This window comes from Mastigoproctus giganteus, chromosome 10 (genome assembly GCF_048544385.1).
Source record: "Mastigoproctus giganteus isolate SK-2022 chromosome 10, ASM4854438v1, whole genome shotgun sequence".
NCBI classification, from domain to species: domain Eukaryota; kingdom Metazoa; phylum Arthropoda; class Arachnida; order Uropygi; family Thelyphonidae; genus Mastigoproctus; species Mastigoproctus giganteus.
This window is the reverse complement of record NC_143584.1, coordinates 9525042-9552123: the sequence shown is the minus strand read 5'-3', so window position 1 is coordinate 9552123 and position 27082 is coordinate 9525042. Positions and strand designations below refer to the sequence as shown.

Genomic DNA, 27082 nt, shown 5'->3' with positions numbered 1-27082 from the left:
AACACGAGGTTGCGAATAGCCATGGGAGAAAGGTTCCATTGGAGAAGAGACAATCACCAAGTTGTGATCTGAAGTGCCTAAAGGACCTCTCACTTCGACTGTGTACTTAGAAGGGTTGTTTGTGAGAAAAAGATCAAGCGTATCGGCTGTATATGATTAGGATTGTCCGGTATTCTTGTAGGTAAATGAACGATCTGTGCAGGGTCATTAGTAATTGCAAAAGCCTCAGCATCTCGACCTGCTGGGTCGGTGTGACTAGAAAACGGAAGCCAGCTGGAGTTGTGAACATTAAAATCACCAAAGAAAATTACCTCACTGTTAGGAAAGTTGGACTGGAGAAAGTCAAGTTGCAAAGAGAGGAAGTCAAAGAGCTCCAAGTGATTAGTGGAGTTGGGAGAATGGTAGAGACAACAGATGAATTTGACACAATGAGATAGAGAGATTTTAAGCCAGAGAAGATCAAAGAGAGGAGATTCCAAATTGCCAAGTCTCTGACAGGGAACATCAGAACGGACATATGCACAAATACCACCTTTGAGGCGAAAGGAATCATACAGCAAATAATTTGGGCATCTGAGATGAGCAGTAGTTGAATCAACCGATAACTGAGATTCTGTCAGAAAAAGTACATGGGGTTTGGCAGACTGCAAGTGGAAATGGACATCGTTGAGATTAGAATTGAGACCACGTATATTTGTGAAATGAATTAGGAAGTCCTTGGGAGGTTTAGATCTTTTCGCAGATAAGCTTGCTCTATTCGTTTGACAATTCATGGTGTATTCAATAGTAAGAAAAAGTGGGTGGGACATGCTGTATGAAGTAATGAAATTTTTGGATATGGCGTATATGTGGTAAGAATATACCCAGATCCTTGACATAACGTGGCCTCGACAATGCTCCCCACATACACACTACTCAGACTCCCTCCAGTCACTATCTGGCAGAGTAGAGGTAGCAAGATTATACACTAGCTGATCCAGAAGCCTCCTAGAGAATTACCAATAGGTTCGGTCCAGTGTACTAACTAGCGGCCGGCCTGCGAACACCGTTTTAGAGTGTACCCTTGAAATGTAAGGAATATTGGATCTCGCCACGACGTTCATCATAACCTCAAAAGTCATCAATCATACTGCATGATGGAAGAGATAGGGAAGGGTTGACCGGAACTTAGCTCTAGAGACTAAACATGGGTTCCACCACTTCAAGCCTCCAATAAGCAAAGTGGTGGTATTTCTCCGGTTGATGAGAGTCATCTACCACCTAGTACTGCCTGGTAACATAGAGGGGCGGCGTTCCTCCATGTGGTGTGGGCGCCACACCTCGACTCCTGCTTACGTTGGTTCACACCTGGGTGGTCACCTACCATGTACTTGTGCATGGAGGTTATACCCTGGATTACTAACAGTCCCACCATCGTGAAGGTGCAAGCAGAGGATTTGGCTGTCATAGACCATCCGGACTTCGCCGAAATTGGGTCCACTTACTTGAATGTCACCCGAATATCAGTTCCATCAGCGTTTTAGACTCCCAGGTACATTCTCTGATCATATCTGAGAGAATGTCTGTGACAACCTCAAGGACCAAGTTAAATTGTCAGCTTGGAGTAGTGCACCCAGCCCTGTTGAAGATAAAAAAGATTTGGAGTTTGTAATACAGTCCAATTTGAAGTTGTCTGAGCAGAGTAGAAAGCTGTAAGGACAGATGTGAAGCACTACCAGTGATGTGTAGGAATTTTGCCAGTAAATGTAAAGAGGTAATTATTCTACTCTGCAAATCACAGACCATATCTTGAATTGAATATTCTATACAGATCTGGAGCCTTCATTTTAGGAAATATATTGGTTGCTGGAAAAGATGGAGAGATAACAAGACTAGTTTTGGATGTGCAGAGAGATTCTTCCAGGAAGAGGGATCCAGATTTGTAAGTTTCGAAAGTAGGCATTATCTGGATCTGGTTGAGCAAATTTAATGACAGGGCATGTTTTCTCACTTTTTTATCATTTATTATTTTATTTATTTTTTGATTTATTACTTTATTTATTTTTTGATTTATTACTTTATTTATTTTTGATTTATTATTTTATTTATTTTTTGATTGAAGATACAACATAAGCCTTGCTTCCTTTGTTGTTTTGTCATTTTAACTGTTGTTAATTACTTGTACATTATCTTATACTGTTTTTTATAGCACAGGAAAGAAAAGATGCATAGTCGAATGAAAGATGTTGATCTTTTAAATTGTGAGGCTGTCACCATAACTTCACTCCCCCTCATGTTGCACTGTCAGTAATTAACTGTTCTCTAAAAAGAGACGTATCATTTGCTTATGCTATAAAAAAGGATGCAAATCCTACAATAGTAATAAAGTGAACTTTACAGACAGGTTCAGAGCAATTATTTAGCTCATTTACTAATTTGTACTAATTATATTTTATGATGTTTCTTTCAGCAAAAAGGATTACAGTCACAGATCAGAGATATCCTTTCTGGGTATACTGGTGATGATCAAGAAAAGGCAGTACTAAAAGTTCTTCAGGAAGAAGGAATAATAGAAGAATTAATGTCATTCTTGAGATTAGATAATAAAAACGATGCAGTGATTTTTTCTGATTCCATACATGAACTATTACAGAATGAAAATAATAAGGACAGATATGGTAATTGGAGTTTTTGTTGTTTTTTTTTTTGCACTAAATCTTAACTTAATCAGGTAAACTTTGGTTTAATTCCCTTTCCTCACATGGAGATATTATTGTTTTATATGAATTTAAATGTGACATCATGAACTGCATGCAAACTTTCAGATATACAGTTACATGTGTCATTTGTAAATGTAATTTTAATGTCCTCCTGTTCGAGTGTTCTTTGTATTTTGTCTATACGGTGTCTGGTGTTTGAAATAAAATTGAACTGTGCATACTTTAGCTTTTATTCTTGCTCAAGACCACTGTCCACTTAAAATGCCTGGGCTCTGTTGTAGGTTCTGAATTCTTTCTTCATGGGTTCTGTTGACAAAATGTCTGCAACTGCTTTCTTTTGCATAAAACAGTCTTTTTTTACTTTAAAGGCATTCATATCTCTTTCAATCTGGATTGTTTATTTCCCATTATTATTAAACTTTGTAACTATTTCTGAAACTTATTTCACATACTGTGGATACATGGCTTAATAAAGGCTGTATTGAATCCTAAGACTACAAGTGCAGTTTCCTACATGAATTAATCTTCAGAATTGTTGTTTGTTTGTGGGCTTTATGGTGCAAGGTCAACATGGCCATAATGCATCCTTCAGAATTGCATCATGTAATTTTGTCTTGGATGTCTGATCAAAACCAGCCAATTGCTGACAGCAACACTACAATTTCCAGCACATATCAACTTTATGCAACCCTCACTTCCCATCCAAAATTTTTTCTTCTTCTCTAATGCCTTGCTGCTCTTGTCCCCATGCTCCAATCAAAATTCCACACATACATAGTAAAGGAGCTTTGTTCTATTTTCTTTGTTCTTATGTCCACATTGTCCCCTTTGTGACAAGAGGAACCACACCTGAACTAGGGTAGGGTCACATCAGGTGATAATCACCAATTATCTTTACTGATCATGTCAGCTTAATTTCTGGTATTTCTGGTATTAGAGACTCTGTTAGACATCATACATTTTGTCTAAATGTGCACTGATCCCACATTTAATGTATGCATTACATACAGCTGCGATTTCTGAACTTAGTGGGTTGGATCACATCAAGTGTTTATCACCTCTCCTCAGCTCTATTGTTTTCACTCAGTGCTTGAGCTTAAGGTTTAAACAAAATGGGTATTGCTACCCCATTTTGGATCTTAAACCACTTAAAACTTCATGAGAAAGAATTAATTTAACTTCATGTGGGATTATTTTATACCCCCTCACCCCAAGTATATTTCTCAAGCTTACCACCATGTTACAACAGTTATTTCTAATTCAATAATATTAAAATCGATTTTTTTTTTTTATGAAAACCCCACACACAAGAGGTATTAGAACCTATAGTACTTAGCACTGTGACGAAAGAAAATATTTGTTGACATTAGACTTTAGAACTTCTGTAGACTGTAATTTTCAGAAAATACGTATGAAGGAAGGTTGTTCCAGAAAACGGCAGTTGAATGAATAAACGAGAAAGATGAAAAGTTGTGAGTTTTACGTTGGACAGTAAATGGATGTTGGCTGGTTGTGGCACGTGTTCAGACTGTTTTGAAAGAGAGAGTGGGAAGCCACATTGTCCCCTTTGTGAAGCCAATTCAGAAGAACAGTGCTGATGGAAGTATCTTTAGAAAAGGCATGCAACAGAAACAGAACGTCTATGAGACAGAGAGTGGAGAGACTCTGTTAGAGATGAGCCATTAATTAACCTAACTGCCCTCTTCTGAATGGAATCTAGAAGCCTGAGAGAGGTTTTGGGGGCACCACTCCAGACGTAGGAACAATATTCCATGGTAGGGCGGATTTGTGATTGTACAGAGTGAATAGTTGTTTGAAGAAAAGTAACTCTGAGAACAAAAGAGAAAACCAAGTTTTTTAGATGCAGAGGAAGAAATATTGTAATGTGCTCAACCATCCTTTTATCTATTGTAGCAACTTGCCCTTAATGCCATACTACTCCAATTTGTATGTTAGTCTACAATGTGCAACAGTTTCAAAAGCTTTCCTAAAATCCAAGTATAAGATATCAAAATAATTTTTTGCATCCAGTTCCTTTGTGACCACATAATAGTATCCAATCAAATTGGTCAGAGAAGACTTCCCCTTGACAAACCTTTGCTGTGTCTGAATTATTAATGCTGTCTTGTTTAGATGATCCTGCAATGCTTCTTTAACCAGTGACTCCATTATTTTTCCTGGAACAGAAGTCAAACTAACAGGTCTGTAATTGCTTGTGTTACCTTTTCATCCTCGGAGCAATATGGCCTTAGTTGCTAATGCTCCTAAAAACCAAAAAACAATAACAACAACCTTCTGTGAATTGGTCTTCTTCAGTCTGTGGGAACTTTCCCCGAGTCCAAGGACAGTAACCCACTGAAGGATTTAAATAAAGATTTTTATCTTTATTTTTTTAAAAAAAATTTTAAATAAAATAAATTTTATTTTTTCTTTCTCTGAGGAAGTTTTTAGAAAAACTTCAGATATAAATAACGAAACATCTAAAGTTCACTCTTCTGGTGAGGTGAGTCAATTTTGCCTTTACTACAGAGGACCAAAAAGTGTGCAACCTACATTTTATAATGATGGGCACATAATGAAAGATCCTATGCACCTATTGATATAATCTTGTTTCTTCTACCAATGTTTAGAGAACTTTAAGAAGTGCAAAATGATGTTTGAAATTAGCATTAGCATTAGCATTAGTAGAGGCATTTGATGTAGAAAGCAAGCTTATGCAGCATCAGCCAAAAAAATTAATAAATAAAATAAATAAAAATAAATAAATAAATAAAAAAAAAATAAATAAATAAAAAATAACCACTTCCAATTCACCCCTCTGTTCGTTCGAAATACCTGTCCAGCTGAGCCTTAAACTTATTTAGGCTATCAACTTCCACGACAAGGGATGGAAGTTTATTCCACCAACCAACCACCCACTGGCTAAAGGCAAATTTCCTCACGTCTATCCTACATCTGTCTTTTCTCAATTTGAATTTATGCCCTCTCAGGTGATTATTCTGAGCAAGAGGAAGAATCCCATCAGCATTGAGCATGCTCGAACCATTCAAGGCTTTATACACCTCTATCAGATCACCTCACCGGTGCCTAGTTTCCAGACACTGTAATTTACAAAACTTAAGCCTTTCTTCGTAAGAGCACCCCTTTGTTCCATTCACTAATTCTGTTGCCCTTCTCTGTACTCGTTCCAGCATCTCTACGTCCTTCTTGAAATGAGGCCTCCAGACCTGCATACAGTACTCTAGGTGTGGTCTGACCATTGCCTTATACAAAGGAATAATCACCTCCTTATCCCTGCTAGAAAAATTCCTATATATCATCGACAATACACCATGAGCTACTCTTGCAGCCCGTCTGCACTGCTCAGAGAACTTCATATCTGCCTGCACAACCACCCCCAGGTCCCTTTCATTCTCTACTACTGTCAGTGTAGTACCACAGAGTTGACGTTGCTCTGGGGTTGCTGTTTCCCATATGTAGTACTTTACATTTGTCAATGTTAAACTTCATTTGCCACCTCTCAGCCCATCTGCTCAACTTTTCTAGATCCTGTTGCAGCAACGTACTGTCATTAGTGTCATTAACAACCCTGCCAACCTTTGTATCGTCTGCAAACTTGGACATTAAGCCTGATATACCATCATCAATATCATTTATAAATACAGAAAAGAACAGTGGACCCAATACTGAACCCAATACTGAACCCATTGGAGGCAAATTGCTGAACCCAGCAATTTGCCTCCAATGCCACACTGCTCTAATTTGTGCAGTAGTCTTCCATGTGCAACAGTATCAAAAGCCTTTCTAAGATCCAGGCATATAATATCAAAGTTATTCCCTGCATCCAGTTCTTTTGTGACTGCATCATAGTATCCAATCAAATTGGTCAGGCAAGACTTTCCCTTAACAAAACCATGCTGTGTCCGAGCTATAACTGAAGTTTTCTCTAGATGATCCTGCAGTGCTTCTTTAACCAGTGCCTCCATTAATTTTCCAGTTACAGAAGTTAAACTAACAAGTCTATAATTATTTGTGCTGTCCTTTGATCCTCCTTTGTGAATTGGGGTCACATTTGCACATCTCGAGTCATGGGTACCTCCCCTGAGTCCCAAGAAGCTCTCATAATTATGGCTAAGGGTTTGCATTTTTCTTTTTCTGCCTCGTTTAAAAACTGGATATATCCTGTTATATTAAAAGGTGCCTTTTTTATGTTTATCCTCAAAAATTTCTTCTCCACTTTCCTCTCAGTTATTACGAAATCATCTAGCTCACTACCAGAGTTTACTTCACCTTTGGCATTCCCCTTCCTGAATAACTCCTCATGTGTGAATGTAGATGCAAAATACTCGTTTAGTTTGTTATCCACCTGAGCAGGATCATGAACAGTTGAACCATAAATATCCAGTGGACCAATCTGATTCATTCCTTTTCTTCTAGAGTATATAGGTAAAGAACTTTAAAGAACATAGGTAAAGAATTTTCTTCTACATAGGTAAAGAACTCTTTGGTGTTTTTCGTTGCATCCTTTGTGAAGGATTTCTCATAATCTTTCTTTGCCTCCCTAATCTCCTTTGTGACTTGGTTACAGACCAGCTTATATCTATCATAGGCTTCCTTGTCACCCATTAATTTATATGTATCCCATGCATTTTTGTTCTCTGCCACATGTTTCTTTAGTTCATCTGACATCCATTTAGGCCTAAACCTTGAACAATATTTCTTAGTTGGTATGTAAAGCCTAGTGGCTTCCAAGATAAATTCTTTGAATGTTCCCATTTTGAATTTTCTGTTGGTAACATCATCAGTTGGTCCCACCGCATAGAATTTAAATACTGTCTCAGACCACCGTAGTCACATTTACGAAAGCAAAAACTCCTTGAGTAAATCCCACTTCAGCACACTGTGATCACTGCCACCTAGTAGTTCCTTTATCTGCAGATTCATAACGCATGAAGAATCACTACTGATAATCAGATCAAGAATATTACTCCCTCTAGTTGCCTCCCGAACATGCTGATGTAGAAAACAATCGTCCAATAAATCCACAAAAGCCTTGCTAGTGTGTGAGTTCCCAACCCACAAATTCCAGTCAATATCTGGGAAATTAAAATCCCCCATTATAATATTCTCTGATTTACTGGCCCACTCTATTTCCCTGTACAGTTCCTTATTATTCTTATCCGAGTCATTAGGAGGCCTGACGTAGCCGAGTGGTCAGGAGTGAGAGTGCATAGTACGCGTTCCTTGAGTGGACCGGGGTTCAAGCCCATGACTGCTAAATACGATAAATATTTATATTGACGATTTATTGTAAACTGTACTGACTTGGTTGTCATGCCGGAGTATAAACAGAATATTTATATATTTATACCGAGTCATTAGGCCTATAACACACTGCTACTCTCAATTTTGATCTCCCAATGCTTATGTCAACACCAAACTGACTCGACGCTGCACTGTCCAGCGATGTCGACTGGCTTCACTTCCTTGGATTTTATGTATTTCTTAACTAATTGCAGAACCCTTCCTCCCTTCCTATCCTTTCTGTAGACATTGTACTCCCCAAATTCCAGTTCTGCATTCCTTATATCTGTGTGACACCACGTCTCTGAAATCCCCACAATATCTGCCTTTGATGTTTTGAACAATACCTCAAATTCATAAAATTTATTTACTAAACTCCTAGCATTGGTGTACACGCAATTATACATGTACCTGTTCTTTTTCTTAGCTACCCTAATACAACCCATGTGTTTACTTTTACCCCAATGATTCCCAGCAATCTCTGAAATATCCTGCATCTTATTTTCCAGGCTGCGGCTCATTCCAATAGAAGCAGTGCAAGAATCACTTTCACCTCTGCCAGTGGCTACTGTTAATCTATTAGTCCTTGTATCCTCCCAATCTAGCAGTTTTCCAACCCACCTAACACTGCTTCGATAGCATCAGCAAATATTCTTGCACCCTTTCTATTTAAGTGTATCCCATCCCTGTAGAAACAGTCTCTCCTGTTAACAAGTACAGACCAGGCTGAAAAAAATTCTACCCCTTGAGCCTTGCACAATCTTTCCAGGGCCAAATTGATCGACAGGGCTCTCATCATATACTCCCTCCTATCGTGTCTGGGCAGAATTGCAGACACTTTCAAATTCAACCCTAATTCACGGCTTTTTTTCAACAGTGACCTGTACTTGTTTAGTAATTCTACCAGTCTCCCACTCTTAATATCTTTAGTGCCAACGTGTAAAACAATATCACTCTTTATGCCCTTTAAAGATGATATCTGCTCTACAACGTCTTTAATCTTTGCCCCTGGCAGATGTACCCTGGTCCTGTTCCACCTATAATGTGTATTAGGGTTAAGTTTGTAAATGATGCAAAGGTAGGCAGGGCACAGTAATTATAGTACACTACTGCAACTGGATCTGGAAAAGTTGAGCAGATGGGCCGAGAGGTGGCAACTTAAGTTTAACATTGACAAATGTAAAGTACTGCATATGGGTAGCAGTAACCCAGAGTAATGTATCAACTTGGTGGTACTACACTCAGGGTAGTGGAGAATGAAAAGTACCTTGGGGTAATTGTGCAGTCAGATTTTAAATTTCTTGAGCAATGTAAAAAGGCTGCAAGAGTAGTTCATGTCAATGATATACAGTCAGTCTTCGTATAACACGTGTTTACACTACACAAATTCGATCATACACGATTTATAAATAGGGGAACGATATCTTATATGACACGAACCGAATTCGCTTCGTGTTTATAAGAAATTGCAGTCGAATGCAGAATCAACCCAACCGAACGCAACACAATAGGAATGAAGATAAGATTCTGAAAATGTATTTATGTTTTTTATATCAGTGAAGACGAAACACATTTCACCATAATAACGTAAAAACCAACACAATTCCAGCTATCAGTATAATGGCAAATGCAATTAGATCGAGTTTACTACCAGTTTATAAAAGATTCCACTAGCAGAAACGCAACTGGAAATTGTTTTTATTGTTTTATGTTAGTAACCCCTAGAATTGTGCTTTAGTAAAATGTAGTAGTAGTGTAGTAGTAATGGCATGTGATGCAAGAGAGCAAGTGTATGAGCTTACGCAGCATCAGCCAAAAAAAAAAGAAAAAATCACACCATTCCCTCCAAATGCCTGTCCAATTCCTCCTTAAATTTATTCAACCTATCAACTTCCACAACCACAGATGGAAGTTTGTTCCAGCAATTAACCACCCTCTGGCTAAAAGCAAATTTCTGCACATCTATTCTACATCTGTCTTTTCTTAATTTGAATTTATGCCCCCTTAGGTTCGTAATCTGAACAAGTGAAAGGATCCCATTAGAATTCAGCGTGCTCAACCCATTCAAGGCCTTATACACCTCAATCAGATCACCACGCAGGTGCCTAGTCTCCAGCCACTGCAATTTGCAGAACTTAAGCCTCTCTTGGTAAGAGTATCCCTTCATTCCCTCACCAATCTTGTTGCCCTTCTCTGCACACGCTCAAGTAAATCTACATCCTTCCTAAAATGAGGCCTCCAGACCTGTATGCAGTACTCAAGGCGTGGCCTGACCTTGCCTTATACACAGAGTCAATCACCTCCTTTTCCCTGCTAGCAAAATTCCTATATATCATTGACAAAACCCCATGACTTGCCCTGGCAGCCTGTCTGCATTGCCCAGAAAACTTCATATCTGACTGCACAATTACTCCCAGGTCTTTTTCATTTTCTACCACCTTAAGCGTAGTACCAAACAGTTGGTACGTTTCTCTTGGGTTACTTCTACCCATATGCAGTACTTTGCATTTGTCAAGGTTAAACTTCAGTTGTCACTTCTTAGCCCATCTGCCCAAATTATCTAGATCCTGTTGCAGTAGCACACTGCCATTACTGTCATTAACAACCCTGCCAACCTTTGTATCATCTGCAAACTTCGACATTAAGCCTAATATACCTTTATCAATATCATTGATAAATATACAAAGCAACAGTGGACCTAACACCAAACCCTGTGGGACTCCACTAATAACATTAGTTCAAGAAGAGCAGCACCCATTGATTACCACCCTCTGTCTTCTCCCACTTAACCTTCCTTTTATCCTTTGTAGCAACTTACCCTTAATACCATTCTGCTCTAATTTGTACAATAGACTTCCATGTGCAACAGTGTCAAAAGCTTTCCTGAAATCCAAATATATGATATCAAAATTATTTTTTGCATCCAGTTCCTTTGTAACCACATCATAATATCCTATCAAATTTATCAGACAAGACTTTCCCTTAACAAACCCATGCTGTGTCTGAATTATTACTGCAGTCTTGTCTAGATGATCCTGCAATGCATCTTTAACCAGTGACTCCATTATCGATCCTCTTTTGTGAATTGGGGATACATATGCACATCTCTAGTCCGTGGGAACCTCCCCCGAGTCCAAGGATTCTCTCATAATTATGGCTAAGAGTTTGCTTAGTTGCTTTGCCGCCTCCTTTAATATAACTGGATAGATCCCATCCACCCCAGGTGCTTTTCTTATGTTTAACTTGAACAATTTCCCCTCCACTTTGCTTTCCATTATTACAAAATCATTAAGTATCCTGCTACAATTTGATAACCTTCTGCCATTTTTAAACCTTAATAATTCCTCATGTGTGAATGTAGATGCAAAATACTCATTCAGTTTATCTGACCCGGATCATCAACAGTCGAACCATCGATGTCAAATGGACCAATCAGATTTATCCCCTTCCTTTTAGAGTTTATATAAGTAAAGAAATCCTTGCTGTTTTTCTTAGCATCTTTTGCCAAGGATTTCTCGTAATCTGCCTTCGCCTGCCTAACCTCCTTTGTGACCTGATTACAGACTAGCTTATATCTGCCATAGGCTTTTGAGTCGCTTGAAAATTTATATGCATCCCATGCATTTTTCTTCTCTTTTACGAGTCTCATTAGTTCATTAGATAACCATTTAGGCCTAAACCTTGAACAATATTTCTTAATAGGTATGAAACATTTAGTAGCATCCATCTCTGCCTTTATGGTGTTGTTTATTCAGTTGCTACACGCGTGCAGCTTTGTTTATGTGTATCAAGCGTTCCTCCTCATTTTGTAATTGTGCTTTATTCCCTAAAAATGAGTAAAATACTTAAAAGGTGTGAAAAGGAAGAGTCCTGGTGAAGACACTGCAGATTCAGAGAGAAAAAGAAAAGCAATATCGATAAACAGAGGTGGACTAGGTCAAAAATTCCTACCTGGGAAAATTTATAGTGGCCTGATACTATGGTTTATGGCCAAAATCACTGTGGCCTCCAGCCCGCCGGGGTTTCCCCCGGTAAGGCTTATGCCCAGTCTGCCTCTGTCGATAGAGAAAAAATATGAAATTGTGGAACGCTTTGAGCGAAATGAAAGACCACGTGATATTGCACGTGCTACAGACCTAAATGAGGCAATGCCAAGAATTACAAAGAATGTAGAGAAAATAAAACAACTTTCATAGCAGAGGAACAACTCAAAGTGTAATTAAAATCCATTCAATTAAGACACGAAGAAATGGAACAGCTGTCATCTGTTTGGATAGAAAATCAAACAAAAAACAAGTTTGCTTACGATAGAAGCAAAAGCATTAGCAATATTTTATTACGTAATAGTTGTTATAAAATACGTAAGTATTTTATTACGATTATTTATTGTGTTTGGTAATGTTTTGGTTACAAATGTGTGTTCAATCTTGGGTGATCGGCACCTAACCCTATTTTTCCCATAGGGCCTGTTGTTTATATTGCACGAGGGTTTCTAGGAACAGAACTATTGTGCTATACGAGGACTGACTGTACAGGAATTTTGCTAGCAGGGATAAGGGGGTGATTGTCCCCTTTTATAAGGCAACTGTCAGGCCACTCTTTGAGGTCTGGAGGCCTCATTTTAGGAAAGATATAGAGCTGCTGGAATGAGTACAGAGAATGGCAGTGAGATTGGTGAGTGGAACAAAGGGTTGGTATTACCAAGAAAGGCTCAAGTTCTGCAAATTGTAGCTTCTGGAGACTGGGCACCTGTGAGGTGATCTAATTGAGGTGTATAAGGCCTTGAATGGTTTGATCAAGCTCAATGCTAATGGGATTCTTCCTCTTGCTCGGATTACTCACCTGAGGGGATATAAATTCAAATTGAGGAAAGACAATTGTAGAACAGATGTGCAGAAATTTGCATTTATCCAGTGGGTGGTTGGTAGTTGGAACAAACTTCCATCTGTAGTGGAGGTCAGCAACTTGAATAAGTTCAAGGCAGGAGTAGACAAACATGTGGAGTGAATGGATGGGTGAAATGGGAGGGTTTTTTTTTTTTCTGTCTGATGCCATATAAACTTGCTTTTTTGCATCATATTCCTCTGCTAATATTTTTGGTAAATGCCCAAATGTTTAGAGAACATCATAATTCATGTTTTACTGAGCAGTTGCCCTCTGTCCCTTCAGCACTTTTATTTTCTTTGGATTTTTGGGTGCACCAGTGATGACTGGATGATTTTTCCAACCAGATTTGTAGTATTAAATTGTATAGATAAGCTATATATAAAATCTGTTGCCTGATTGTTGAACATCTACATGTACATGTTTGTGAGAAGAAAACTGCAGCTCTCACAAAGGAAATAATTGCTGCTGGAACCATCTGGGCTCAGCAACCAGGAAGAAAAGAATAGAAAATAGCTTTAGAGCCCTTCTACTTCAGTGAGAGTGGGAATTTAACATAAGACGCCCTATTGTTTAATATTAGCATTTATGATTTTTCAAATAAGTTTCAACAATTTTTTGGTGATATATTATCTACCTGGCCTGGCTCTCATGTGGTTTTGTAAATATTTGGAGGTTCTCTATAAAGATAGTCAAGAATTAAGTAATGTTATTATATGAATTAGATAATTCAATCCAGTGATCAAAAATTCACCATAACAGAAAGTGATGTACATATATTTTTTTTTAATAAAATAAATTTTCTGTTTATACTCAGGGATGCCATATAGGGTCAGAGCAATTTATAAGATAAGAGAATACACAAACATCACTTATTTAGTAGTCATGTGGACTTGAACCATTGTTAACTCAAATACATGTACTACTGTACTCTTGTGTTTAACCACTTAGCTATGTATCATTGTGGATAAATTTTTTTTGTTCTTTTATCTTCTTGTAAGATTTACATTTTATAGTGGCATTTAATAGAAGAAGTATTCAGATAAAAAAATCCTTTTGTATTAATTAGAAATGATAATCAAGCATTGCTCCTGTGAAATGTGTTTGACTTTCCAGACTTTCCATTTTTTTTTTGTTTTTATTATTTTCATTTTCATTAGAATCGGATATCTCTAAAGGTCAAGCCATGCATCTTCATATAAGACATGGCCGAGCATTCTTGGAGCATCTCTTTGAACCGGAGCCACTTTTTGGTCAACCAGTCTCTACTTTGCAGTTGCATGTATACTTTTTTGGTCAGAGGTTTGTTACCCGCTCAATTCCTGCAGCATGTGAACCCGAATTTTCTCATGTTTTTATCTTTCAACTAAAGGAAGGTGAGTTTTTATTTTGTGTATATTAAACTTTATTTTTATAAGACTGAGCACAAGCAATTTTTATTTTGAACTCAAGAATTAATTTCACTATCTATCAATAAATACAATCATTAACTTTATAAAAATCCAAAATCTGACTATTCTTAGAATTTTCATATTCCGTAGCTCTTTGCTAACAGTTCTCTACTCTATAAAAAAAACAAGATTAAATCAAGTGACCAGTTTACTTTTTCACATCACTTAGTATTACCATTAGTGGATGCAAGAAAGCAAGCTTATTTAGCATCAGCCAAATAAAAAAAAAAAAAAAACCTTCCAGTTTCACCCATCCATTCACTCTAAAAAGTTTATATAGTTCAGCCTTGAATTTATTTAAGCTGTCAACTTCCCCACAACGACAGATCGAATTTTTTTCTAGTAATCAACCAGTCACTGGCTAAAGGCAAATTTCTGCACATCTATTCTACAACTGTATTTCCTCAATTTGAATTTGTACCATCTCAGGTGCGGAATCTGAGCAAGAGAAAGAATCCCATCAGCATTGAGCTTGCTCAAACCATTCAAAAAAAAAATTCTTGTTTATACTCTAACACAATAACCAATTCAGTGGAGTTTACAATAAATCAATTCAAATATTAATCATATTTAGAAGTCACGGGCTTGAACCCCATTCCACTCAAAGAGCACGTGGTACTGCACTCATACTCTTGACCACTCGGCTACATCAAGCCCTTATACACCTCAGTCAGATCACCTTGCAGGTGCCTAGTCTCCAGATGCTGCAATTTGTAGAACTTTAGCTTATCATCTTCTAACAACAACCCTTTGTTCCACTCACTAACTCACTAATCTACATTCACATATGAGGAGTTATTCAAGGAGGGGAATGCTGGAAGTTTATCAGACTTTTTCAGGGAGCTAAGCAATTTTGTAATAACTGAGAGCAAAGTGGTGAAGAAATTTGAAGTTAAACATAAGGAAGGCACCTGGGGTGGAAGTGATCTATCCAGTTATATTAAAGGAGGTAGCAAAAAAAGTAAGCAAACCCTTAGCCATAATTATGAGAGGTTCCTTGGACTCAGGGGAGGTCCCCATGGACTGGAGATGTGCAAATGTTTCCCCAATTCACAAAGGGGGATCGAAAGGTGACATGAGTAATTACAGACCTGTTAGTCTAACTTCTTTTCTGGGGAAAATAATGGGATCGCTGATTAAAGAAACACTGCAGGATCATCTGGACAAGATTTCAGTTATAGTTCAGACACAGCATGGGTTGGTTGAAGGGAGATCTTGTCTGACCAATTTGTTTGGATACTATGAGGTGGTCGCAAAGGGACTGGGTGCAAAAAATAATTTTGATATCATATATTTGGATTTTGGGAAGGCTTTTGATACTGTTGCATGTGGAAAACTACTGTACAAATTGGAGCAGTGTGGCATTAAGGGCAAGTTGTTATAATGAATAAAGGGGTGGTTGTGTCGGAAACAACAGAGAGTGGTAATCTACTCTGACAGATCAAACAGAGAGTGGACACTACTCTACGTGGACTATTTGTTATTAGTGGTGTCCCTCAGGGTTCGGTGTTGGTCCAATTGTTATTTTGTATATTTATGAATAATATTGATATATGTATATCAGGTTTAATGTCCAAGTTTGCAGATGATATAAAGGTTGGCAGCATTGTTAACAACAGTAAAGACAGTATGCTACTGCAACTGGATCTAGATAAGTTGGGCAAATGGGTTGAGAAGTGGCAACTGAAGTTTAACATTGACAAATGCAGAATAATGCATATGAGTAGCAGTAACCAAAGAGAAATGTACCAACTGTGTGGTACTACACTCAGGGAAGTGAAGAGTGAAAAACGGTGTTATTGTGCAGTCAGATATGAATTTTGCTGAGCAGTACAGATGGGCTGCCAGAGCAGATCATGGAGTCTTGCCAGTGATATTTAGAAATTTTGCTAGCAGGGACAAGGAGGTGATTATCCCATTGTACAAGGCAATGGTCAGGCCACACGTTAAGTACTGTGTACAGGTCTGGAGGCATTTTAGGAAGGATATACAGTTGGTAGAATGAGTACAAAGAAGGGCAACAAGATTGGTGAAAGCTTGGTTTATGCTTTGAACAAGATTGGTTTATGCTTTGAACTTTTTGAATGTTTTTTTTTTTTTTTTTTTTTTTTACCATAGAACATTTTGAAGATCCAGTCCTTCCACAGAACTCTGTATAACAAAGGTATAACGTACTATAATTTTTAGTGTTTCTCACCAACCATTGAAGTAAAAACGAAAACCAAAATCTTAAAAAGTTTATGTTTAAATTTACAATAAATTTACAGTAGATCAAACAAAATACGATTATACAAAATGTTACTGATAATAAAATACTGAATTAGGATCGAATAAAACAAATGTAATTTACAGTGAATGTACAAATAAAATGATAATAAAATACTGAATTAAAATGCAATAAAATATACTAGATTAAAAGCACTAAAATAACTGAAGCTTTCAAAGGCTTCTGCCTTCTTCCTCAACTGTTGAGGAAGAAGGCAGAAGCCTTTGAAAGCTTCAGTTATTTAAAAACTTTAAAAAATCTTTAAAAACTAATAATTAAAAAAATATTGGCAAAAAATCTTCAAAAACAAAAACAGTAATAATTAAAAAAAAAAAAATTAAAATTAAATTAGAAACAATATGTGCAGAAATTAAATATTAAATCAGTAATAAAAATGAGCAGAACATTTTCACAGTCTCTGATCCCTTCTCAGAATCCCAGGGTTCTGTGGAACACACTTCAAAACCACTGCATCTAAACAGTTTTGAATCTTCAATATTTCTTAATCCATATTAAAATATTGTCAGTGTATCTCAAAAACCTTTATCCAGACGTTTTTTCTATGTTATCCACCTGTTGTTTCATTAAAAAAACAAAAAACATGTATAATAAAGGTTCCAAAGACACCTCTTTTCATTAAAAGTCTTATGGAAGCTCAAGAAGTTCTCACAGAATCCTAGGTTTCTAGAGAACCAGTTTGAAAACATGTGGCCTGAATAAAAAAAAAAATCAGTTGGCTATGGACTGTAATTTAGCTACTCCTTGACTACTCCTGGCCTAGGTTTGCATTATTTAGATTATATTTTGAAATGAGATGAGTGTAAGTGGTTTTTTTTTAGCCCAACATGTTACAGTGATTACAGCATTTTTTTTTTAATAAAAAGCAGCCTCAGATCAGTGTTTCAAAATTTTTTCCCAAGCTTTGGGAAAAGAACTTAACATGGAAGAGCTACCTCCTTGGCCCCACCACAGAAGCGACTATCTGATGTTTAGACATCAACTATGGAGCCAAGACCAATGGACTTGGCTCCATAGGCTCATAGTTGATGTCTAGACCAATGGTCAATGTTTTCTTTATAGATAAGACGAGCCTAGTAAACATGGGACCATAAGTGAATCGTTTTCGAGATATTACACATTTCTAGTTGGGATGCACCACTGACAGGGTGAACTGTATAGAGTTGGGATCCACCACTGACTTGTTTGTTTACGTTAGGTTATTGATTCTCTCCCTTTCCCCTTTCACAATGCTCTGAGATGTAGCAGGCATACTAGTACTTGTCAAAGCATAGTCAATATGGAAAGAGGTTACATCAACAAAGAGTATGCGGACATGCACTTCATGTATGGTAAAGCCAACGGCAGTGCACTCGCGGCTCCATGTTTGTACCAAGGAGCATTTCCCCATCAAAGGAAGCCCAACAGGTGCACATTCATCAGGGTACATCAACGTCTTAGAGAACATGGCGCTTCACACATGGAATACGAGCAGGTAGGCCCAGAAACACGTGATGTTGAGGAAAGGGTGTTAGAAAGAAAAGAACAAAATCCAGGTCGACAAGGAGGTTTGCTCTGCAAAAACATGTACTGAGTCATAGCAGTGTGTGGCAACTTTTACATCACCAATTACTGTACCCCTACCATATCCAGTGTGCACAAGGTCTCATCAATACAGACTACAGTCCCAGAGTGCTCCCATAGTCAGTGGCGGATCTTAACAGAAAATTTGCATTATCTCGAAAATGGTTCATTTACGGACCAATGTTCACTGGAACTTTTTTGTTTATTTTAGTTTGTACTTTTCACCTTTAAATTATTAACCATCATTTTTGAAACACCCTGTGTATGTGCCCCTGACAGATCCAATCTCACAGTTATACATCACATAAATATCACATGATGGTTTGGTAAACAAGCCTCGAGTATAGTATAGGAATTTTTAGTCCCTAAATTTCATTATTTGAGAATAAAACGCACTTGAAAACATCATGTATACTAACTTGTTCATAACACGTGTAAACCTTTTCATGTAATATGATGTGGAGGGGAATGATTTTGTATGTATAGTTTTCTGAGATTATTTTCAATTAAGTTGCATCCCGATTACTGCACGCAGGCCTAGAAACTTCATTTTAGGAAGGATGTGGATCTTTTATTTCTCACAATTAGCATTAGCAAGGGCACATGATGCAAGAATGCAAGCTTATATAGCATCAGCCAAAAAAAAAAAAAAAACCCTTATTTCACCAATCGCATCGCTCCAAATGTTTGTCAAGTTCTGCCTTGAATCTATTTAAGCTATCAACCACCCGTAGTCTAAAGGCACATCTATCCTACAACCGTCTTTCTTCGATTTGATTTATGCCCTCTCAGGTGATTATTCCGAGCAAGAGGAAGAATCCCATCAGCATTGAGCATACTCAAACCATTCAAGGCTTTATACACCACAATCAGATCACCTCGCAGCTGCCTAGTCTCCAGACACTGTAATTTGCAAAATTTAAGCCCTTATTCATAAGAGCAACCCTTTGTTCCATTCACTAATCTTGTTGCCCTTCTCTGTACTTGTTCCGGCAGCTCTACATCCTTCTTAAAATGAGGCCTCCAGATCTGTATACAGTACTCAAGGTGTGGCCTGACCATTTCCTTATACAAGTGGATAATAACCTCCTTATCCCTGCTAGAAAAATTCCTGTATATCATTGACAAGACACCATGAGCTACTGTTGCAGACTGTCTGTACTGCTCAGAAAACTTCATATCTGCCTGCACAATTACCCCTAGGTCATTTTCATTCTCTACCACTGTCAGTGTGGTACCACAGAGTTGATACGTTACTCTGGGATTACTGCTTCCCATATGTAGTACTTTATATTGTCAATGTTAAACTTCATTTGCCACCTCTCAGCCCATCTGCTCAACCTTTTTAGATCCTGTTGCAGCAGTGTACTGTCATTAGTGTCCTTAACAGCCCTGCCAACCTTTGTATCATCTGCAAACTTGGACATTAAGCCCGATATACCATCATCAATATCATTTATAAATACAGAAAACAACAATGGATCCAACTGAACCCCGAGGGACTCCACTAATAACATTAGTCCACAAAGAGCAGTGTCCATTGATTACCACTCTCTGTCTTCTCCCTCTCAACCATCCCTTTATCCATAGCAGCAATTTGCATCCAGTGCCACACTTCTCCAATTTGTGCAGCAGTCTTCCATGTGCAATAGTATCAAAGGCATTTCTAAGAATCAGATATATGATATCAAAGTTATTCTTTGCATCCGGTTCCTTTGTGACTACATCATAGTATCCAATCAAATTTGTCAGACAAGACTTCCCCTTAACAAACTCATGCTGTGTCCGAGCTATAACTGAAGTCTTGTCTAGATTTTCCCGAAATGCTTCTTTAACCAGTGCCTCCATTAATTTCCCTGGAACAGAAGTTAAACTAACAGGTCTGTAATTACGTGTGTCTCCCTTTGATCTCCCTTTGTGGATTGGGGTCACATTTGCACATCTCCAGTCCATGGGTATCTCCACTGAATCCAGGGAAGCTCTCATAATTATGGCTAAGGGTTTGTTACTTCCTTTGTCTCCTCCTTTAATATAACTGGATAGATTCCATCCACCCCAGGTGCCTTTCTTGATCTTCAACAATTACTCCTCCACTTTACTTAGTTATTACAAGATTATCTAGCTTACTGCCAGAGTTGAATACACCTCTGGCATTCTCCTCCCTGAATAACTCTCCTCACGTGTGAATGTAGATGCAAAATATTCATTTAGATTGTTAGCTACCTGAGCAGAATCATCAACAGTTGAACCATCGATATCAAGTGGACCAATCTGAGTCATCCCCTTCCTTCTAGTTTACATAAGTAAAAACTCTTTGCTGTTTTTCTTTGCATCCTTTCCAAAGATTTCTTGTGATCTGCCTGCGCCTGCCTAACCTCCTTTGTAACTTGGTTACAGACCAGCTTATATCTATCATAGGCTTCTGTGTTACATGTTAATTTATATGTATCCCATGCATTTTTCTTCTCTGTCACATGTCTAATTAGTTCATTTGACATCCATTTAGGCCTGAATCTTGAACAATATTTCTTTGTTGGGATGAAAAGCCTAGTAGTTTCCAAGATTAATTCTTTGGATGCTTCCTATTTTGAATTTGCTGTTGGTAACATGATCAGTTGGTCCCACTGTATTGAATTTAAATACTGTCTCAGACCACCGTAATCACCTTTACGAAAGTAAAAACCCTTCCCTTTCCCCCTGATGGTAGTTACCTCTTTGAGAGTGGTCTTGGCGCATTATAGCCTTAGAAGCTAATGCGCCAATAAAATTCAATCAACCAACCAACCAACCTCTTTGAGTAAATCTCACTTCAGCACACTGTGATCACTGCCACCTAGTGGTTCCTTTATCTGTAGATTCTTGATGCCTGAAGAATCACTACTGATAATCAGATCAAGAGTATTACTTCCTCTAGTTGCTTCCCAAACATGCTGATATAGAAAACAATCATCCAATAAATCCACAAAAGCCTTGCTAGTGTGTGAGTGACCAACCTTCAAATTCCAGTCAATCTCTGGGAAATTAAAATCCCCCATTATAAGATACTCTGATTTACTGGCCCACTCTATTTCTCTGCACAATTGCTCATTATACTCATCAGATTCATTTGGCCTATAACACACACCTACTCTTATTTTTCCTTGCAGAGAAGAGCAACATATTAATCATGGGCACAAAAAAGGATACTCTTACCAAGAATGATTTCACTTCTGCAAATTGCAGCATCTGGAAACTAGGTACACTAGAGCAGTGGTCAGCAACCAGTGGTCCGTGAGAGAATTTTGTTGGTCCGCAGAGTAATTTGAATATATTTGCTATTTTCATGTTTATTAAAATGTTTCATTATATTCTGATTCTACTTTTTTGCAATTTTTGCTTTATTACGTTGCATGTTTATAAAAGGCCCAGTGCAATATCCAGTATTAGCGATGCTTTTATTGTAAAAAATATAGAAAGCTATTTCTATTGTTGGGCTTATTTCAAGAAGCAAATTTTCGTCAATGCTATACTAGTGTTTATTCAATATGATACTCTTCTTAGGTAAGTGACCAGTGATATTTTTATTTTAACTGTGCACAGTGTGATATTTAATGACATCAAAGAGTTGAATTTGAAAACTATCTTATTTCTTGTTTGGTTTTAGATTCAAATAAAATAACCCCAATGTGTGAGAAAAAGCAAACAAGTATTTTGCGCTTCTTAGGTAATACATCGCGTTGTAATGAGTTGGTTAATGAATCAGAGCCTCCGCAGCCACTGCAAGGCATCATCAGGAAGGACATTAGAACTGGAGGCGGAGAGAAGAAAAAGTTCAAAGTTTCAAGAAAATATGATGCGGACTACTTGAAGTTTGGATTTATTCAAGAACCTGCAAGTGAACTGGATCCATGGCTGCTTTGTATTATATGTTCTGAGAGTTTATCCAATGATGCCATGAAACCTTCAAAACTCGGCAGGCACTTGCAGTCAAAACACCCAGATTTAGCTAAAAAGCCAGTTGAATACTTCCAAAGGATGCGTGAAAATTTCCAAAAGCAAAAAAGTTCATTAGCAACAAAAATTGTTGAAGATAAGTCCTTAGTAAAATCTTCCTATTTGATAGCACTTCAAATCGCGAGATGTAAAAAGCTGTATACGATTGGAGAAGAATTAATTAAGCCTTGTTACACGCCTATGAAGAGGTTTTGGGGAAACAGGCTGTCCAGAAACTGAAAGGAATTCCTATGTCCACTAACACTGTGAAGCGCAGAATTGAAGACATGGCTGAAGATATTGAAAATCAAGTGATTGCACTTGTGAAAAATTGTACGTTTTATTCAATTCAACTTGACGAATCAACAGACATAACTAACAAGGCAAGTTCTTCTTTGTTTTGTGAGATTTGATTGCCAAGGAGAATTAGAGGAAGAATTCCTCTGTTCGCTAATCTTGTCGGGTAGAACAACCGGCTCTGAAATTTTCAATGCACTTAATGGTTATTTCCTGAAACACAGTATTGAATGGAAGAAATGTGTTGGGATATGCACAGATGGTGCTGCAAATATGACTGGAAATCGTTCAGGAGTGGTTGCAAAAGTGAAAGATGTTGGACACCCAGACATCTTGTTTACTCATTGTATTATACATTTTGAGCAACTTGTGGCAAAAAGATTATCTCCAGAACTGCACGAAGTACTCTCTGATGTAATTAAAATTGTAAACAAAATTCGCCACAAAGCGCTCAGTTCTCGAATATTTGAGGTACTTTGTGAAGAAATGGGCTCTCAGCATATTCATGTTCTTCTTCACCCTGAGGTGAGATGGCTGTCAAAGGGCAAAGTGCTAACCCGATTGTTCAACCTGCACCAAGAAGTCAAGTTATTCTTCCAGCAGCAAAATAATTTGAGGCTCCGTGATCTCTTGTCTGACAATGATTGGCTAGCCAAGCTTGCATACCTGACAGATATTTTTTTCTCTGTTAAACGAGCTGAACACGTCCTTGCAAGGACAGCTTATGGATGTGTTCACACTGCTAGGCAAAATGGATGCATTTCAAAGGAAGATATTGCTGTGGCAAACGCGGTTGGCTGAAGAAGATCTGGAAATGTTCTCAAATTTTGATGATTATATGAAACAGGAGGATGTCAATTGCACTTACAGTCACTCACTGACTCTTTTGGTCATTATTACCCAAAGGAAGAGGACCCCAGACACAGAAATATGACCAAAGGAAGAGGACCCCAGACACAGAAATATGACCAAAGGAAGAGGACCCCAGACACAGAAATATGACCAAAGGAAGAGGACCCCAGACACCAAAAATGGATAATAGATCCATTTTTGGCGAAAATCGAGGATAGTAATTTGAACATGAAAAAAAAAGAAAGCCTAATCGATCTATCATCTGACGACAGTCTCAAAGGTAAATTCCACTCGTCCCTAATAAGATCTCATTTTTGGCTTTCCGTAAAAAGTGAGTACCGAGTGCTGAGTGAAAAGGCCATCAAAATTTTAATTCCATTCGCAACTACATATATGTGTGAAAAGACATTTTCATCAGTTACTGCAATCAAAAACAAGTACCGCTGTCGGCTAGAAATACAAACGGCTCTCTGTGTTGCAGTAACGTCATTGGAGCCAAGAATCCAACAGCTTATTTCAAACAAACAGCAACAAATGTCACACTGATTATTTTGCTATAATTAGTCCTTTATGTTTCATGTCATAATGATTGACACTGACAGTTGCATAAGTGTGTGCATGTCCCTGTAGGTGAGCCGACCGGGCTAGCCGGGTGGGTAAAGTGCCTGCCTGGCAACCCAAAGGTCACGGGTTTGAATCCCACCTTGGGCTTGGATCAAAGTACTGCAAAAACCTTGGGAGGTGCATTATGGCCACAGAAGCCGATGCGCCAACAACTACCACCCTGTAGGTGATAACTTTGAAATAGGTCATCTTCAGATCATAAAAAAAGATTTTTTGTTTAAAAATTTCTGTCTTTATTAAGTGACAGTTATATTTTTAATTTTTGTGTAATGAAAGATAAGTACTTTCATATAACTGTCTACTTTACAGACAAATAAAGTCTATTGTTATTACAGTGTTATTTTATAATGCATATTTTATATACACTCCTGCCTAAAAGTTTGGAATCTTATTTTTAATTTTCAGCGTGTTTATCAAATAGGACCAACTTGTATACCAATGTTTGTTAAAATATTTTCTATTATGTGTAAAATTCAAAACTCTTAAATAATATTTAAGAAATATTTATGAAATTTCTAGAATATTCCATAAAGGATTGCTTAAAGGAATCCAGATATCCCATAAAGGATATCTGGATTGCTTCTGGTTTTCTGGAGTTGGTGGCGCCATCAGAATTGAAGGAATTTTAAGAAAAGAAGACTACCCTCAGAACTTCAACATTGTGGAAGAAATTTTATATTACAACAAGACAGTGACTTGAAGCACAGCTCTATACTGTGCAGGAGCTTTCTAGCAACTAAAAAAAGATTAACAGTAGCCACTGGCAGAGGTGAAATTGATTCTTGCACAGCTTCTATTGGAATGAGCAGCAGCCTGGAAAACAAGATGTACGGTATTTCAGAGACGGCTGGGAGTCACTGCAGTACAAGTAAACACATCGGTTGTGGTAGGGTAGCAAGCTAGTGTAGCTTGCGTGTACACCAATGCTAGGAGTTTGGTAAATAAATTTGAGATATTGCTCAAAATATCAAAGGCAGATATTGTTGGGATCCAGAGATGTGGTGTCACACAGATATAAGGAATGCAGAAGTGGAATTTGGGGAGTACAATGTGTACAGGAAGTATAGACAAGATAGTAAGGGAGGGAGGAGGGGTTATACTATTGAAACACATAAAATCCAAGGAGGTGAAGCCAGTCGGGAGTAATACTATTGATCTGATTATCAGTAGTGATTCTTCGCGCATTAAGAATCTGCAGATAAAGGAACCACTAGGTGGCAGTGATCACAGTGTGCCGAAGTGGGATTTACTCAAAGAGGTAACTGCCATCAGGGGTAAAAAGGAAGGGTCGGCTTTCGTAAAGGCGACTACGATGGTCTGAGACAGTGTTTAAATTCTATACGGTGGGGCCAACTGATGATGTTACCAACAGCAAATTCAAAATGGGAAGCATTCAAAGAACTTATCTTGGAAGCTAGTAGGCTTTACATACCAACAAAGAAATATTGTTCAAGGTTTAGGCCTAAATGGATGTCAGATGAACTAATGAGACATATGGCAGAGAAGAAAAATGCATGGGATACATATAAATTAATGGGTGACATAGAAGCCAATGATAGATATAAGCTGGTCTGTAACCAAGTCACGAAGGAGATTAGGCAGGCAAAGGCAGATTATGAGAAATCCTTGGCAAAGGATGCAAAGAAAAACAGAAAAGAGTTCTTTACCCATGTAAACATTAGAAGGAAAGGGATGAATCACATTGGTCCACTGGATATTGATAGTTCAACAGTTGATGATCCTGCTCAGGTGGCTAACAAACTAAACGAGTGTTTTGCATCTACATTCACACATGAGTAGTTATTCAGGAAGGGGAATGCGAGAGGTGACGTAAACTCTGGCAGTGAGCTAGATGATTTTGTAATAACTGAGAGGAAAGTGGAGGAGAAATTGATGAGGATAAACAAAAAAGGCACCCGGGGTGGATGGGGTCTATCCAGTTATATTAAAGGAGCCAGCAAAGGAAGCAAGCAAACCCTTAGCCATAATTATGAGAGCTTCTTTGGACTCAGGGGAGGTACCCATAGACTGGAGATGTGGAAATGTGAACCCAATTCACAAAGGAGGATCAAAGGCTGACACAAGTAATTATAGACCTCTGAGTTTAACTTCTGTTCCAGGAAAATTAATGGAAGCACTGGTTAAAGAAGCACTGCAGGATCATCTAGACAAGACTTCAGTTAAAGCTCAGACACAGCATGGTTTTGTTAAGGGGAAGTCTTGCTTGACCAATTTGATTAGATACTATGATGCAGTCACAAAAGAACTGGATGCAGGGAATAACTTTGATATTATATATTTGGATCTTACAAAGGCTTTTGATACTGTTGCACATTGAAGACTGCTCACAAATTGGAGCAGTGTGGCATTGGAGGCAAATTGCTGCTATTGATAAAGGGATGGTTGAGGGGGAGAAGACAGAGAGTGGTAATCAATGGACACTGCTCATCATGGACGAATGTTATTAGTGGAGTCCCTCAGGGTTCAGTGTTGGGTCCATTGTTGTTTTCTGTATTTATAAATGATATTGATGATGGTATATCAAGCTTAATGTCCAAGTTTGCAGACGATACAAAAGTTGGCAGGGTTGTTAAGGGCACTAATCATGCTATGCTGCTGCAATAAAATTTCGAAAGGTTGAGGAGATAGGCTGAGATGGCAAATGAAGTTTAACATTGACAAATTTAAAGTACAACATATGGGAAACAGTAACCCCAGAACAATGCATCAACTCTGTGGTACTACACTGACAGTGGAACAAAGGGTTGCTCTTACGAAGAAAGGCTTAAGTTTTGCAAATTACAGTGTCTGGAGACTAGGCACTGGCAAGGTGATGTGATAGAGGTGTATAAAGCCTTGAATGGTGTGAGCATGCTCAGTGCCGATGGGATTCTTCCTATTGCCAAAAATAATCACCTGAGAGGGCATAAATTCAAATTGAGGAAAGACAGATGTAGGATAGATATGCAGAAATTTGCCTTTAGCCAGAGGGTAGTTGGTTGGTGGAACAGACTTCCATTACATGTTGTGGAAGTTGATAGCCTAAATAAATTTAAGGCTCAGCTGGACAGGTATTTCGAACGAACGGATGCGTGAAACTTGAGTGTTTTTTTTTTTTTTTGACCGATGCAGCATAAACTTGCTTTCTTGCA

The 27082-nt window shown here is 38.0% G+C and overlaps 1 protein-coding gene across 1 annotated transcript in view; it reads left to right on the top strand.

Annotated features, from left to right (window-relative positions):
* LOC150078675 (centrosomal protein of 76 kDa-like) overlaps positions 1-27082 on the top strand; it is a 141273-nt gene that overhangs the window by 26751 nt on the left and 87440 nt on the right. Inside the window, exons 3-4 of the mRNA XM_090382236.1 lie at positions 2450-2657; positions 14048-14263. Coding sequence (XP_090238362.1) covers positions 2450-2657; positions 14048-14263 — 424 coding nt within the window. The remainder of the gene's footprint in view (positions 1-2449; positions 2658-14047; positions 14264-27082) is intronic.